The sequence below is a fragment of the Anabrus simplex genome, chromosome 3 (genome assembly GCF_040414725.1).
Source record: "Anabrus simplex isolate iqAnaSimp1 chromosome 3, ASM4041472v1, whole genome shotgun sequence".
In the NCBI taxonomy this organism is placed as follows: domain Eukaryota; kingdom Metazoa; phylum Arthropoda; class Insecta; order Orthoptera; family Tettigoniidae; genus Anabrus; species Anabrus simplex.
Genome location: NC_090267.1, coordinates 450,660,707 through 450,679,331, shown reverse-complemented (window position 1 = coordinate 450,679,331; position 18,625 = coordinate 450,660,707). Strand labels below are relative to the sequence as shown.

The following is an 18,625-nucleotide window of genomic DNA, read 5'->3' as shown; positions in this document are numbered from 1 at the left end:
TGCCTTTGCTAAGCCCTCTATGTCATTCCTAGGGCATATTGTGTCACCCGATGGTGTTGCAGTCGATCATTCTAGAACAGGCCATCCGTGATTTTAAACCTCCCAAGGTCATTAAAGGTATCGCCAGGTTCATTGGTTTGGTGAATTTCTTCAGGAAGTTTATTCCTAACTTCGCTAATAGAGCGGCGCCCTTAAACCTTCTTCGTAAGAAAGGCATCAAATTCGAGTGGGGACCTTCTCAACAAGCCGCTTTTGAAGATCTTAAATTAGCTCTCTGTAATGCCCCTGTCCTTGCTATGCCTGATTTCTCAAAGAAATTCATCGTCCAAACTGATGCGTCGTCGTCAGCAGTAGCAGCAGTCCTTCTTCAAGAGACTGAATTAGGGAGGCGACCCATCGCCTATGCATCTAGGACTCTATCGGCTCAAGAAGCCAAGTATTCCATCTATGAGCTCGAAGGTTTGGCAGTCTTATTTGCCTTAGAAAAGTTCCGTCTCTATCTGGAACATGTCAAATTCGACCTGGAGACTGATAATCAAGCCTTAAGCTGGGTCTTAGGTAGGCCGCGTCGTACTGGTCGTATAGCCCGTTGGGCCATCCGTATTTCTGCCTTCCAATTCGATGTCAGGCATATCAGAGGGACCGAAAATGTTGTTGCCGATGGACTCAGCCGTATGTTTTCCAACGACGTCGAGACCCATGAACCGATCGACAGTTCATCACCTCCCGAGTCCCTACTATCTGATGTTAATGCCATCTTAACAGATGCTCCCATGCTCTTTAGGGACATCGAGAAATACCAACGTGAAGATCCGACGCTGGCTCCGATAATGGAAACCCTATCTTCTGGGGAACAAGTTGTCCCTTATGTTCTGAGGAATGGTGTTTTATGTTGCCCATCAAGGCATGATAAGATGATGAAGGTTGTCGTTCCAGCTGTTCTTGTACCTATGATCTTCAAGTACTATTATGAGACCCCATTAGGGGGGCATCTTGGAATCTTTAAAACCCGTGAAAAGATTCGTGAAAGGTTCATCTGGAAGGGTATGGACGGTGAAATCCGTGAACTAGTAAAAGCTTGTAAATCTTGTTTGCTTAGTAAACCAACCATGTCCACCAAGGTAGGCCTTCTGTCTTCGCATCAAGCGTCGCGCCCCATGGAACGCCTGTATATTGATTATGTAGGACCCTTCCCCCAGTCAAAGGGAAATGCCAACAAGTTCATCTTTGTATGCGTAGATGGTTTTACAAGATTTTCCTGGATATTTCCGACTAAGCTGGCTACCGCTCAGTCCACCATTACTTGCCTAAATTCTATTTTTGCTTCTTTTGGTCCGTGCCAATATATTGTGTCTGATAATGCTAAGGCGTTTACATCAAATCTTTTTCGTAAATTCTGTTTTGACTTGTCCATCTCTCATGTGACGACTTCTGCTTATTACCTCAACCATCTCTGGCTGAACGGGTTAATCGTAATCTCAGGTCCGCGCTTATTGCCTATCATCATGAAGATCATTCTAGGTGGGACACGTCCCTGCATTGGTTAGCTTTTGCTTTGAATTCGGCGGTCCATGAATCTCACAAGTTTACTCCAGCTTCTTTGATGTTCAAGTTCGTTCCCAACACGCCGCTCTCTAACCTCTGGTCTCTGAGTGACATTCTACCCGGGACAATAGATCCGGATAATATCAAAGATCTTTGGAAGAAAGCTAAAGCCAATCTTAAAGTGTCTCATGAAAAGGTTAGGGAAAGATAAGATCGTGGACGGAGACCCACCAATTTGAAGGTAGGTGACCAGGTGATGGTCAAGAATTTTGTTCCCGCGGGCAAGCTTGCCCCCAGATTTCATGGGCCGTGTGTCATTCTCGATTTTCTTACGCCGGTCACGTTGTTATTAAGTAATCCAGCCACCGAGAGGATATTTAGGGTTCACCTGTCGCAGGTGAAACCTGTATAATTTCTGTGCTAACTTGCTTCATATAATTTTAAAAGAAATAGGAAGGTTATATTTTTTTTGAGGGGTTTCACTTTTAAGGCCTTCTGCCCTTGGGAGCTGTTTCCTTTATGTGTAATTATTTTGTGTAAACCTCCCCCGATTAGTTAAACTGCCATCCTGACCTTGCCACGGCCATTACCACGCTCCCGTCTCCTGCTCCACTATACACAGTGGCTTGCTTTTGAAAAGAATTTCTCCACGCCGCTGGCCCCTCAACCTCACCTCAATGAATGTACCCTACTATCATCCTGGTTCAACAAGAATTCTGCCGTCGAGCTTTAATGTTTCAGTGCCCCCGCAGCCGCGCGGCGCTGTGCCGCGACTGGGATAGAGGAAGGGCCCCCTCTACTCCAGCGAGGACGACATGTGCACGGCGAGCCGGAGCCCTCCTCCCGGCCAAGGCTGATGTGCGGCGCACAACCTGCTACTTGCCCGCAGCCTGTACATGTTCACCGCGGGCGCGGCGTGCTTCAACACCACTACTCCTCCCATAGTGCGGGCGAGCGGTATCTCAGGGTACTTGAGGGGTCCGAGCGGCCTCATCTGGACACAAGCTGCAGCGGCCGGTCTGGCCATCCAACTTAATCAACCTTGAAAATATTTAATCAGCTACATGGACATTCCAGTTCAACATTACTACCTTTTTTTGGATTTCCTGCAATATCTGGTGGACTTAGTAAATTTTTCATCAACCTTAAAAAACTAAAATTTTCCTTCTGAATTCAACTTCTACAAACATAAAGACATTACTTCAGCAGTTACTACGAGAATTTTTGAAACTGGATCAAATCAAATTTCAACAATTTTGATAAATGCTTCTGCAATTAATCTCCATAGCAACATCATAACTTGGACCTTGTTTTCAAACAAAAGTTTATGTTATTCTGTGTTACCCCTTGAAGGAACTTTTGGGGGGGGGAGGTCTGTACCGGGCGGTACACCTCCACGCTGCTTATTTAAACTTTGCGCCAGTTGAAACTCCCCTACTGGAAGAAGTCTGAACTTTGTCTTACGTGTTAATTTTCAAGTTACCCTGAAGATGCCACTACTTGGAAATTTTGAAGTTTCTGAACTGTGTTGTTTTCGATGTATTTTTGTTTTGCTTGTAGTAAGAAGTGTGAACATTCTCTTCTAGAGGACACTACTGAAGAACTACAACGGTGCACCCTAGTGCGAAGTGAAAGAACTGTTTTTTGGAGAAAATTTAATTTCAAAAGTTTGTTCTTTGCTAAATTTATTTCAGTCATTGTTTAAGTTGGCAATATTAACCCTTTCTTTCCCCTTGTTTTGAATTTAGCCAATCCCGAATTTCTCGAATTAATTTTCCACCAATAATATGTTTCTTCTTCGTATTGTGTAGGGGGTTTCTTGGTGAACCAATAAAATCCTTGTGGGAGGGTGTTCTCATTCCAAAAACGCCTCGAACTTTCCGCGAGAGTATATAAACTGCTGATTTTCGGGTCTCGGGGCCACTTCAGTACCATCTTTCAGTGTGTAAAGTACATAGCAGGGGGCGGGAAGCGCCTCTTTCTTCGGGGAGCAGTTCAACACCAACTTCTTTTCTTGCTAGCTCAGCAGTTTAACTCTCGGGGCGGGTCCGAAGCGTTTCTACCATGTAACTTTCCCTAAAATGTAAAGAATCTTTGTATTTATTCTATCTTTTAAGCTTCATATTGGGATAGAGAGTGCTTAACCCTCTCGAGCTCCCTCTCATATTGCATTGAGGTGAACTTATTTTCACAACCGTTTCTTCCTTAATGTAATGTAAATTGTTCTTTTTTAAAGTCACCTCTGTAGTATGGGATTAGCCCTTGCATTAGCGGCCTAGAGCCAGATTAGGTTTTAAACAAAAGGTATTAGGAGTGCAGATCGCCTCCTCTCAAATTGTTATTTTAGAGGTCATGTACTTAACCTTTTTCTCACTTAATAGACCTCAGTAGGTTGGGTATGTTACCCCTGTGTCCATGTCCTTAGAGGACAACTTGAAGGTGGAGTTTGGTGTGGCCTTTGATAGGTTTAAAGTTGAGAGCGAGTGGCTCTTTTTCGAAAATTGAGTGTTGTATGCCTCGAGGAGGCTTTACTGTGTAATTTGGAGCAAGTGCTCCTGGGCATGAATGGGGTTTTCTGCCCCTTTGTTGAATTCTGTATATCGTAAAGTTGGGCTAATTGCTCAAGAATTGTGTGTCTGGCTCTCGGAGCCCAAATCCTGTAATTGTACATTCTCGATTAGTGGTTTTGCTACTCTGTACCTGCCATTATTGTTATTTCTTGTTTTTTGCTAAGAAAATATAACCTTGTTAAATTTTAAATTCACTTTAATTTCGTAGCCTGAGACCTGTTCACCCCCCGCACCTTCTTTCACCTCTAACTACCACGGAAAACTCCGTAGCAGATAATATTATATAAAATATAAGTTACGACCAATCGCACAAGTTATTTACTGACCCTTCATGTGAAAAGGGCGGGCATTCCCATACCTGGGTTACACGTAAACATTTTGTGTATTTACGGACCGTAACCGGAAATAGGGGCCAGAAAATACCAAAGTGTTAATTTCGATGTATTAACAGTGTATTCTAATAAAACACACATTACAGAATTACAAAAAATATAAGCAGATAACAGCAATACTAAAGTGCCAAAAATATTGTTCGGTTGCAATTTTTATGGTACAAAACAAGAGGCTTCGGAAATGTCTGAGTATTCTCAGTATGTAACACACATTTACATCATTGCATCCTAAACGCATTGTTCAAATAATGGAGGATATTTACAACGTGCTTAAAATATTAATCACATGCAACAGAAAAAATTGTGCAACACTTTTCGTTCACCTTATAAGTAACTCCTCTTTCAAGATATTGCGGAGAGTCTGTTTGTTTACAAACCATGGGTCAGTCAGTCTCATTTTCGAAGGTCGGGGATTTTCTGGATTTTCTTCCATTCGGTGCGAATATCTGGACTTAACAAGTGCGGAATATATAAATGAAGGAATAACCTTTAGTTTCTCCAGATCTGTACAGTAAAAATCCTAATGGATCTATTTGTAGAAAACAAAAATAACAACAAAATTACAAATAAAATGTTAGTTACATCTGGAGGTACTTCTTATTGAGCGTATGGCCGCCTGTGTATCCCACTGCCCTAGGCACGGAGACTGCAGCCAGAGCAATCTTGATCACCTCTCCCTATGGATGTCCTTTAGAGAGATGAACCATGTAGAGGAATACAAAGATTCACACTTACTTCAACTACGGATGTGAGATTTCAGGGACTGCGCTCTTACAAGTCACCACCAGATGACAATGATCACAATGGGAGAACAGAGAAACTAGGAAGAGATGTTCAAGGTCGGTGATACAAACGAAATGGGTGGAAAATTTGGGGCTGAGTGATCCCAAGGACCTCACATCGGTAGTTAAGGATTAATACTATACGTTTTGCTAATGTCTGAAGATTTTATTGGTTGTTAACCATGGTCACGATACGTATTCTCTGTTTTACAGGTCGTCAGAGCCTTACTCGTCTCGCTGCTCACATGGCAGAATACGTGTGCTTCCAGATAGAACTAAGCAAAAGTTACGGAATGAATGAATGGCGAGAAGATATCAAACAATTGATGATGAATGCCGGGGCGAGAAACGTTGAGACCGTTTTTCTTTTCTCGGATACGCAGGTAAGAATGTGCAGTATAACTTACTGAAACTGTATTTCAGCGAGACATTTTACCCATTGTGTCCAAGAGTCCTTATGGATGGAACTAGTTTATCGATGCGGCTAAGTTCTCTAGAACTTGCCAGTGTAGGCCTTTTGTTGTTACAGCGGACACTTTCGGGAACTGTTAGTAGTCTTGTTTCCGCCTACCGAGTGACTCGGCTTTGCTCTACAGGTCATATAGCTGTAAACTTGGGAGAGAGTGGGTTTTTAATCCACTGCTGGCAGCTCTGAAGGTTGATGTCCCATTTTCCACCCGACAAATGTTGGGACTGCTCCTTAATTTAAGAACACGTCGACTATTTCTCCACTCCAAGCCTTTCCCTATTGCAGCGTCGCCCAAACCCTGTGCATATAAGTGTGACGTTAGACCACTTAAATTATAATAATAATAATAATAATAATAATAATAATAATAATAATAATAATAATAATAATAATAATAATAATAATAATAATAATAATAATAATAATAATAAATTAGGAGTGAAACCCTAACCAGATAAATGCAATTTTTAAGACGTATGCGGATGTCATGAAGGAAATCGGAGTGGAAAAGCTTTCCAACAGACTGGAGAGAAATTGAAATGGTTTGTATGTTAACGGGTTATAAGAGTGAAGGATTCCGAAGAGGACAATGGAGGCTAAGAAAGAAGGATGCAGAACAAGAGACAGATCCAGATTAACATGTTTGGACTATGTCAAGAACAGAATGATAAGGAGCACTGGTGGTATGATTGAGGAAGATGGAATGTTGCATCCTGGCCTGGCTTGAGATGTCAACGTTAAATTGATGATGATGATGATGATGATGATGATGGTGATGATGATGACGATAATGACGATGATGTTTAAAGTAAAATCTTCATATTACTGTGTAAATGAAGATAACTGTAATTCTGTATTATAATTTTTACGGACCACAGAATGTTTAAGATCCTATGGGTAGGCCGCGTCACCTATGAGAAGGTACTCCCTTATATCAAGAATCCATGCAAGTTTTAACTGTCAAACACACAGGAAATGACTTCATTCTGTCACATATTCAGAAATTACAAATATAGTGTGAAATGACTGATCTCAGAAGGTAAGGTAGGAGGGGAATCGTGGACGTAGGTGGAGAAGATTATCCTGGACGAGGAACCTCCGATAGTAGTTCCACATCCACGACACGAAAACCCTGATACAGGAAACACTAAGAAGGAATCAATATTCCATGATGGTCGACAAGCTCCTGAGAGGCGACTGAAGAAGAAGAAGAAGAAGAAGAAGATGATGATGATGATGAAGAATAAGAAGAAGAAGAAGAAGAAGTATCATTATATTAGGTTACATGATACATGTTTTTTAGCTGTAAACTTGAATCCAGAACATGGTAAGTTCGAATTGCAACGTTGAAAGCAATGAAAGTGTTATTCTATGGCTTCTCATTTTCACACCAGGCAAATTTACTTTAGCCACGGTCGCAGCTGCGACCTTACCTTTTCTAGCCGTTTCGTACCCATGTTGTGTGAATTCATTTTGAAGAGTAAATTGCAATATACCTAATAAGGCTGTATTCTAGGCATGTGTGATGCGGTATTGCTCTATAGAGCATTTCTCAATCAATTTTGAGTTGATCAGAATGATACTGGGTTTCACTGTAAGATGTCTTCAATCAAAAAGAACAAATTATTCTTTTTGCTGAAATTTTCGAACGTTGTTTATGGAGAATGCATGCTACAACTGATCCCCCTTGAATTCTGTAGAGATGTATCGTTTTATGTTCACCATTTTCCTTGCTCATTAAAGCCATTGTTCTGATTCGTTCGATAACTGCGTGCTATTTGCATGCGAACGGTTGCGAATATTTATCCTTCCAATGGTCAGTTATTCAGGAAGCACAACATAAATCAGGATTATTTCAGATTTTAATATATATTTCATATCTATTCAGTAAACCAAACATTATCCGTGTATTTACGTGGCACTGGGTATAACAGTGCGGAATACTACAAAATGAGTGTTGGAAATTTAGTACCGGTTTGTATTCCGCACTTTACCATACCCCGTCACTATTGCTGACAAAGTTTATGTACATGACCTCAGCATCCATTGCGGTAACTAGTTCACAGTGAGCTGTAAATTTGCAAAAATGGGTAATTTAAAATTAATAACCATAAACAAGACAACGGCTGATGTAGATGTACCAAACTGATTCTGATCGAAACCGGATACGGTTATTGAGGAAGATAAAGACGGTGTTAAAACCTCGTAAATGAATTACCAGTCAGTCAGTCAGTGAATCGACCAGTCAATCAATCAATCAATCAATCAATCAATCAATCAATCAATCAATCAATCAATCAATCAATCAATCAATCAATCAATTAATCAATTAATGAGTTAATCATTCAGAATCTCGTCGATTTCACTGAACATTCTAGTTACATGTTCAATGTGAACCAGTGATCAATAAATGACTGGTGAAAATAATGTTTTTTATTACTTATTACGGGAGAATCGAAAGAAGAAAGAAACACAATATGAAGGTTCTAGCTAAAAAAGAAACCTGTCTCTGTAATCATCATCGCGCTGCAATCACTGAAACCCAATTCAAATAAGGTTCAAGTGCGTGCATTCTATCTGCGTAACAAGGAAGCAGGTAGAGAGTTTAACATCCAGCGGAGAGGTATCAGATTGCAGCATTATCCAGCGCGAAGTAATAAGTAACGCTCGACCGCACCTTGTCTTATAAAGAGCATCGCTTGAATATAGAAGGTAAAATCTGCGCTAGAAATAACATCTTACGAAAACTCGTCAGTTATACTTGGGTGGCACATTCAGCAGCATTGCGAACATCAGCACTGTGTCTATGGGTATTATCGACACACGCAAACGATGTAGATGATGCCAAAAACAATATGACCCGTATCATCGTAAGGTGCCTTAAACCGATATTCTTCAGAAACTATATTCAGTTTTTGGAATCGCACACACGAAAGGAAATGATAACTGATTCCGACCATAGGAAAGAAGCGGAAGCTCGACATCACTCTCTACACGACCACCGTCCTCATCACTGCCAGCTGATGTCCTGTAAGGTCTTCACTGAATCTGAAGTTCTCTAAAAATCCAAAGAACAAATCGTCTGATTAGTTGTAGCGATGCACCGAGTATCCCAGACGTGAAAATTAAGGAAAATTTAGCTGTTGGAGGAGATCTCCGTTTCGCCGTTTGAGGAAGAGGCCCTACCTTGACAAACGTAGATCGAGCGTTTCAAGGTGCAGGACGAAACTTCAGATGTGGGTCTCCTCCCACCAGGAAGCAGTATTTCGTGTGAATTGGGAGACATCCAGAACCAAGCATATCGTCTGGTCTGCACGAGTCTCAGCGAACTCGGTGCACACATTCGAATCTGTTTGAGGTAAACCAAAAGGGCTGTTTCAACTTCTGAAGTTTGTAAATACTGATTTTGACCTGGGCAAGGAAAGAAGAAGAAAAATGAGGATAGAATTCAGCCACTGTACACCTAATGCAATAAGTAAACCACCTTTTCCTGAGTTCCGTACTAGTGTACATTGAAATTTTTATATTTATAAGTATTATTATTATTATTATTATTATTATTATTATTATTATTATTATTATTATTATTATTATTATCTTTTTCAGCAAATATTCGGAAAAAATGGAAAAGGTATATCTCGCGACTACAGGTGCTTAAAACTTCCCACTCATAAAAATGTCACTTAAGTCACTTGCTATATAAATTACTGTTACAGTATTCCTTCTAATTTATACAGGTTGAACCGAGCTCGATAGCTGCAGTCGCTTAAGTGCGGCCAGTGTCCAGTATTCGGGAGATAGTGGGTTCGAATCCCACTATCGGCAGCCTTGAAAATTGTTTTCCGTGGTTTCCCATTTTCACACCATGCAAATGCTGGGGCTGTAGCTTAGTTAACGCCATGGCCGCTTACTTCCGACTACTAGCCATAAGAACTACCTGTATCGGTGCGACGTAAAACAAATTGTAAAAAAAGAAAAAAATACAGGGTGGGCAACATAAAACTGACCCCGAAAATATGTATAAGACTGACATGGAATTAACCCTCGTTAATGAACAGGAGAACTGTCCATCACTGGAAATACTGGAAACCGTAATTTCGATGCACCAATCGGTTGCTGTTACATGTCTGCGCGTGCATATCTCCTGAGTACGCCACTCTGAGTGGGTGAGTAAGGTGAGCAAACTGTTTACTGACCAGTTGAATGCAACACAAAATGGTACTCACGATAAAATAGCGCGTGTTCATTGTCGAGTGTTATGCGAAGCACGATTCATGGAAAACCTGTGCGAAACTGTTTGCGCACGAGTTCAAGACTAGAAGTATTTTTGCAAAACCTCCAGCAAAGTCTGCAATGCAAACCTTAGTGGCAGAATGGTTCGGTAGCGAATACAATTCGTAACCATCCGAAAAGATTTCGAACACCAGAAAACATTCCTCGAGTGAAGGGGAGCGTGGAACGAAGTCCGACGTAATCTCAACGCCGTTTATCTGTGCAAGCGGGAATGCTATTTTTTTTTCGCTATTGGCTTTACGTCGCATCGACACAGATACGTGTTATGGCGACGATGGGACAGGAAAGGGCTAGGATTGGGAAGGAAGCGACCGTGGCCTTAATTAAGGTACAGCCCCAGCATTTGCCTGGTGTGAAAATGGGAAACCACGGAAAACCATCTTCAGGGCTGCCGTCAGTGGGGGCTCGAACCTACTATCTCCCGAATACTGAGGCGGGAATGAAGAGATCGTCATGTCGAAACATGATCAAAAAGAACCTGCATCTGTATCCTTACTAATTTACAGTTTTGCACGCGTTAAAGCGCCCAGACGAACTTTCGTGTGTTGAATTCTGCCGGTGGTTTCTGGGCGAAGTGGAATCAGGACTTTTGGATGCTCAGTTTTTCATTTCTTCAGATGAGGCCAATCCCGCGTCAGTCCTATTGTAAATATTTTTCTGTATGCATCCACTTTGCAAATTGAAAGGATGTAAGGAACTCTCTCCCGATACAACTAAAAATACTACTGAGAGTTGATGGCCTATTCTTTTAATACCTTTATTTTTTGAGGGTATCCTTCTGTTTACTGAGATCTTATTGTAGACCCCTTTGGATATAACAACAAAGGCTCATTTCCTGCCATCTCGGGCTGCCTCAGCACTTCTCACGTTAAGCACAGAGAAGGTTATCCGACAAGATGAGCAAAGATAAATACTTCCGTCCTAAAGGCAAGTAATTATAGGCCTACTACAATAACATCATTATTCTAATTCCAAGAGTAGAAACACCTGTTATTCTTAACATATTAAATGCATCAAATTTAGAAGCTCCTGGAGGTAAACAAGATAATATGTAGATTATTCTTGTTCCTAATGGCATTTCCATTATTGTGGGGGAACTTTGAAGAGGTTGACCAACACATGTACGAAGGTGGTACAATAAATACAGAGTGTGTGGGTCGGAGGTAAGGCTTTTTGCGGATGATGTTATTCTCTATAGAGTGATAAATAGGTTACAAGATTGTGAGCAACTGCAACGTGACCTCGATAACGTTGTGAGATGGACAGCAGGCAATGGTATGTTCATAAACGGGGTTAAAAGTCAGGTTGTGAGTTTCACAAATAGGAAAAGTCCTCTCAGTTTTAATTACTGCGTTGATGGGGTGAAAGTTCCTTTTGGGGATCATTGTAAGTATCTAGGTGTTAATATAAGGAAAGATCTTCATTGGGGTAATCACATAAATATGATTGTAAATAAAGGGTACAGATCTCTGCACATGGTTATGAGGGTGTTTAGGGGTTGTAGTAAGGATGTAAAGGAGAGGGCATATAAGTCTCTGGTAAGACCCCAACTAGAGTATGGTTCCAGTGTGTGGGACCCTCACCAGGATTACCTGATTCAAGAACTGGAAAAAATCCAAAGAAAAGCAACTGGATTTGTTCTGGGTGATTTCCGACAAAAGAGTAGCGTTACAAAAATGTTGCAAAGTTTGGGTTGGGAAGAATTGAGAGAAAGAAGAAGAGCTGCTCGACTAAGTGGTATGTTCCGAGCTGTCAGCGGAGAGATGGCGTGGAATAACATTAGTAGACGAATAAGTTTGAATGGCGTTTATAAAAGTAGGAAAGATCACAATATGAAGATACAGTTGGAATTCAAAAGGACAAACTGAGGCAAATATTCATTTATAGGAAGGGGAGTTAGGAATTGGAATAACTTACCAAGGGAGACGTTCAATAAATTTCCAATTTCTTTGAAATCATTTCGGAAAAGGCTAGGAAAGCAACAGATAGGGAATCTGCCACCTGGGCGACTGCCCTAAATGCATATCAGTATTGATTGATTGATTGATTGATTGATTGATTGATTGATTGATTGATTGATTGATTGATTGTACGCGGGGATTCCACAAATGGTGGGATTGAAGCCACTGTGTCGGCAGCCGTGAAGGCAATTTTCTGTGTTATTGCACTTTTACACTGAGTAAATGACGGGAGTGTGTCATATATTAATGCCATAGCCGATACCTTTCCAGTGCTAGACTTTCCCTGTCTCAGAAACACCGAAAAATGTATGTGTAGGTGCAACGTAAGCCACTTTCATATCTTCATAACATACAGTCCCTCTACTTGTCGTATATTTAAAAATAATATACCAAGAGTTCTACCTCGTCATGTACAGGGTACTTCAGAACTATACCGACAAAAAGTCAGTTGCTCTTGGTGTTGTGTTAAGAATGATAATACTGCAATCGGATTGGCGGAGAATTTTTTTTTTTCGATAAAATGAGGTTACCTTGTAACTTCTGGGCGCGCGATTCAAACTGAAGAGCTCGCCGTACCTTAAGGGGCTATTAACTACTGTAGACCTGAAGAATTTAATACTTAAATACAACAGGGATTTACAAATTTAGAAAATGTACTTTAATTTTTAAACTAAAAAATAAACGAGCAAGAACACAGACGGACATTATAAACATCAAATACACTGGCGGAAAATAAACATCCAAACAGCAAGAAAGGGTTTTGCTAGATTAGCGAACGTTGGTAGGTTTGTGTATTCATCTGAAAGATGGCGGTGATTCAAATTTCCCACAAATCACATTAGCGTGGCGCTAGTAGCGGCCCCATGACGTTGCATATCAGGTTTGTTTTAAACACGGGCTGTACTGTGTGAGAGCGTTAGTTACCTGTGATTGGACGGGTGACTGTGAGTGGGTCAAGAATGCCTTTACGACGATGAAGTGGCCAGTACCAACAGCTCACTGCGGTTGAACGAGGCCGTATAATGAGGCTTCGTGACGATGGATTTTCCTTCCGCGCTATTGCAGAACGACTTGGCAGGAACATCTCCACTGTGCATGCGTGCTGGCAGCAGTGGCCACGAGAAGGTACGCTCGCAAGACGTCCCTGTGGAACCACCGGCGTATGGCTGTGGAGCAGTGGACTGCGTCTGCAGCGGGAATTCGAGTGGCAGTTGCCAACACAGTGACGCAGCGAGCGGTTCGAAATCGGTTACTTGAAGGGCAGCTCCGAGCCAGACGCCCTGCGGCGCTCATTCCACTTACCCCAAACCACCGCCGTCTGCTATTTCAGTGGTGTCAAGCGTGAGCTCATTGGAGGTTGGAGTGGAGATCCCATTGTGTTTTCCGATTAAAGCCGATTATGCCTTGGTGCCAGTTATGGCCGTGTGTTGGTTAGAAGGAAGCCAGTTGAGCACCTGCATTCCACCAGTTTGCGGCGTCAACACACTGGACCTACACCGGGAGTTCTGGTCTGGGGGAGCAATTTCCTAAGACAGCAGGAGCACTCTCGTAGTTATCCCACGCACCCTGACTGCAAATGTGTACGTCCGTCTGGTGATTTGACCTGTTGTGCTGCCATTCATGAACAGCATTTCCGGGGGTGTTTTCAAACAGGATAATGCACGCCGTCTTGCCGCTGTTGTAACCTAATATGCTATACAGAGTGTCGACATGTTGCCCTGGCCTGCTCGATCCCCAGATTTGTCCCAAGTCGAGCACGTATGGGACATCATTGGACGACAACTCCAGCGTCATGCACAACCGGCAATAACCGTCCCTGTATTGACCAACCAAGTGCAACAGGCATGGAAGTCCATCCCACAACCTGACATCCGACACTTCTACAACAAAATGCACTCACGTTTGCATGCTTGCATTCAACAGACTGGCGATTAAACCGGTTATTAACCCTAAAGCGGGCGCCTATAAATGTTACATTGACGGGCGCGTGGTGAATTTCGTGACACGTACAATTTCCTGGACAGATACCGCTACACTGAGAGTATCGATGAGTTCGCAGGAAGGTACTAGCAGCACGACGGCTGTAGCTCTTAGGAACTAAAAACTACAGATGAAACACTCAGGTTGGTGAACGAAATTCACCAGCGCGCCAGGTTTAGGGTTAATGGACCAGCATGGCAAATTAGCGATGACTTTTCTCGCGCGGATATTAATATGTAGTCTTGTAGCTTTAATATATTGAACATGTTACCTCGACAAATAAATTGCCAAAATTTCTGTATTCTACATTCCTTATTTCATGTGCACCGCTCCCGCGTCCAGGTGGGGATACATGAGTTCCAGACTAGCTCTTAATAACGATTCCATCTACCTAATATTGCTGGGTTGTGAGTTCCGCGTGAGAAAGTACACCGATGGTCTATGGTAAATCCCAACCTACGTAGAAGGACGTCTCCAACACGCTATCAGTCGGATACCATACTTGCATGTTACCGAAATTTATCGTAAAATTCAGGTTATTATGGCATTTCAAGAATTTCGTACATGTCATCATCAAAATTGCACTCAGAAATAGTCATTATAGGCTTATATCTAGCACTTATTCTAAGTAGGCATTAAAAGAATTTTAATATTTTCACTACTCAGCTTTTATTAACAAATCAGTTTAAGTACGATTTGAAAATCACGTAGAGTATCTTGAGAAATTATTTTATACAATGTGGCTGGTTTCATACGCAATCAGCATCTCTAAGTGCCGTAATTATATTGCATTGAAAGGAAACAGATTTGGAAAACCTTTAACAAATAAATGGAAATCAGGCCTCATTCATCGATATGCTAATCCTGGCCTGTCGAAAAATTATTTTGTAATTAAGTAATATCCGTCAAAATTAAATGACAAGGAAAAATTAAATTATATATATAATCAAGTAAAATTATTCAATATAGTTGTAATAATCAGATGCATCCAATTGGTTTAAGTAAAACAAAACTATACTCCCTACTATATACAATATTTCAAATTGGGGTTTCAATTAAGAATGTGAAAACGCAATGAAGGTGGCCAATAATTAATCAATTAATTAATTAATTAAGATCTGGAATCTTTCCTTATTGAGCTGAATTGCTCCTCAAAATTACCAAAATTCAATCATTTGGATCTAAATTCACATGTGACTAGAGAAATGCATATCACTTGGCTGAAAACTTCACATCAATGTCCATGCACAGTAGGAAAAAACGTGTGAGAAAATAATGTCTGTACATTAAGTATTTCCACTAGTTTAAGTTTGCAAATTTTCATAATGTTTCATATTTCATATTAACTAACCTCCATATAAGCAAATTCAAGTCCACTTTAAGTCGCAAGTAATCTCAAATTAATTCTATCATAAGGCTTATGTGGCTAAAATCATTCAATTACTATTTTAATTCATGGTCGAAATTCAATTAATGTGCGTATTTGGCTGAATGTAGCATTGCCAAGTGTATTTAACTAACCTTCCAACAAATAATACCATAGGTGGAAAAAATTGACACATTAGAAGGCTCTACCTTCATCTAAAGTCCATATATGGAAGACTAAGTTACCAGTGATGTGTCAAACTGCTCCCATAAAACCATAAATTAAGTTGCCGTATGTGAGAATACATGAAACGACCGTAGATATGTCAGTGAAGGCCTAAATATTGACGTTATTGGCCTCTCGGCTCTTCTGATGATCCTACATACTCAATTAATTCTATACTGATGGCATTGAGATCGTATCCTAATCTATTATATATATTAGGGAATTAAAATAGCAATTGAAAACAGTACGTTTCGACATATACCTTAGCATGTGCAATTTACACATACTATCATCTCTCGAAGAATACTATGACCAACTTTCTAAATAACAATAACTATCACCATCATAATCTACTATCAACTCATATCATTATTTCATTCACCATTTATCACTCCAATTATCACGTAGCATTCATATTAGTGCGTCTCAAGGCACTCGTTTCATCAAATACGCAGCATATGTGCCATAACCTACACATATAAAGCCATTACCATTACTGTCATAGTATCAAAGAACAGCACATCACAACATTAAACTGTGCTACTATATTTTGTCGTAAACATTCCCTAAATACGATCTCTACGCTTGTTATTTTATTAAAGCCATCACGCATGTATGTTAACCTCGACTTAATACTCTAACACTTCACTGACAACGATTTAAAAAAATATCAATCACTTCTCTAACACCATATTGATAAACTTGCGAACGGCATTCACTGGTATTTTACACCTATGTATGGGATTAACGGTAACTTCAGATGAATACCTACTTCCTTGTAACTACACTTGTATATTAACTACGCACACACAATGTCATAATGTACATCACATATTAGCCAAAAGAATAAAGGTTTCTACTTACGAAACGACTCATAGGGGACTTAACTTTGCTTATTGGGTAGTGATTTCCATCTCGCTGTTGTTCATCGGGAATGGTAGGCCTCGCTCCATGGTTCGGCTTAGGTAATCGGGCCCATCTCGTCCTCTCAGCTGATTACCACCCTCCTGGGTCATCAATCTCGTGAAGCGCCACCATAGCCGGAGTAGTCTCTGCCTCAGCCTCTTAGAACATCATAGTGGTCTTCATTACGTCAGGGACAGAACAACACAAGGCATTAGTTGATTTATACATGCTGTAATGTGTTTCGTAGTGCTAATGAGAAAAGAATATATGTACTCTGGTCCGTCTAATTTGCTTATAACAGCTCTAAATGTCCTCTTATTGTCAACTGCCTTGCTCGCTGAACAGATGTAAATTTTGTGTGCTTTTAGAATTGCACTTTATATCCCGTTGAATTCTGCTCTCTTCACGTTGTGCATTATCGGGCAAATATAATGTTTCCGAGCCCAACCGTGACGTCGTACAGAACCAACTTGACGTTTCCTTATAGCTGGTCTATAATTTCACGTATATATGTCAACCTACAGCTGACGTTAGGCGGGCTATCGCGGATTTAATCTCTTCTTCAATAATTGATTATAGAATCCGATAAGTAACTGGTTTCTTTACACGACTCCGTCCTTTCTTCGATGCAGTGCTGGATTGATATTTTGTTCTAACGGAAGTCTTTTTTCAATAATCAGTTTAAATAATCCGCTCTCGTCATTCTTTCGCACCGCCTTCTAAGAGTGGTTCTTTCCGTGATTGCCGGTTGAAATTATTATCTTTTCGGCTCGTACCGCTGTTATTTGCTTTTATATTGATCCATTAATAGCTGTAACGCCATTTTTGTTCCTAATACAGCAACTATAGAACGGTGAAATGGCACACATGGTGTTTGGATTTTTTTTTTTTTTTTTTGCTATTTGTTTTACGTCGCACCGACACAGATAGGTCTTACGGCGACGATGGGACAGGAGAGGGTTAGGAATGGGAAGGAAGCAGCCGTAACCGTAATTAAGGTACAGTCCCAGCATTTGCCTGGTATGGAAATGAGAAACCATTTTCAGGGTTGCCGACCGTGGGCTTCGAACTCGCTATCTCCCGAATACTGGATACCTGCCGCACTTAAGCGACTGCAGCTATTGAGCTCGGTTTTTGTTTCTTTCCGCCAATGTACGTTATTCCAAATAAAGGGTAGTCATTACGAAAAAAATTGTCACTCTCCCCTTCTTGGCATGTCTAATGTCGTGAGAATATAAACTAAATTCAAGCTGGGATCAAACTCTTTTCTTTATCAGAGGCTGTTTCCATGTTTCAAACATACAGTATATAATCAAAATGAATTATTGAATGCAATCAAATCATTAACGATACAATAAATTATACGTTTGTAGGTAGACATAAGTTTCAACAAAATTTGTGCATAGAAGTAATTTAGAAAACAGTATTTTTCTAAATAATGGTAATTGATATTCCCTATCCCTCCATCTAAGGTAAAAGGAAGAACTCACAAACGAAAACTACGCGGGCAAATAATTTACACTCATGTCGCCATCATTCACGTTCCGAAGCCAGATGCTGACTCACGGCCCACTAGTCGTTGAGCTTTGATGTAGGAATGGGAGTCGACGAAAAACTGCTAGCGGTAATACAGCGAAGAGAAAAAAACAACTGACCTTAGATGGATACCGCCCCAGCTATAAAATGATATAACAGTAACTCAACGTGCCGAAAATCTTCATTTAGTGTCACAAGGTCAAGATATCATCATTATTATTAAACTTATACACGCGATTTATTGTTCTGTATTTGGTGTTCAGTTGGGTCGTGTTGTCTTTGATGTTTGACATACTTCCGTCTTTCCAAAAGGATATCTGCAAGCCTGTTTGTTCTGCTACCCCTTTCAGCACATTAATTTTCTCGGTTTGGAGTTTCAAAAGTTTCTATCATTATTGCTATATCATCCGCAGAAGCTAAGCAGTCAATTTCTATTCCGTTCTTCTTCGTCCCAATCCGTAAAGGTCTGAACAAGTTTCTACCTTGTAGGACTGACGCCATTCCTGTATTACTTTCTCCAGCGTGCTGTTGAACAAGAGTGGTGATAGTCCATCTCCCTGATTAACACCCGTTTTAATTTAAAAGGGTACAGGATAGCAT

At 40.7% G+C, this 18,625-nt stretch overlaps 1 protein-coding gene across 1 annotated transcript in view; it reads left to right on the top strand.

The window, feature by feature from the left end:
- The window catches only part of LOC136866853 (dynein axonemal heavy chain 1), a 1,878,455-nt gene that overhangs the window by 919,278 nt on the left and 940,552 nt on the right, over nt 1–18,625 (top strand). The window contains exon 13 of the mRNA XM_068226864.1: nt 5,503–5,672. Within this exon, the coding sequence (XP_068082965.1) occupies nt 5,503–5,672 (170 nt within the window). The remainder of the gene's footprint in view (nt 1–5,502; nt 5,673–18,625) is intronic.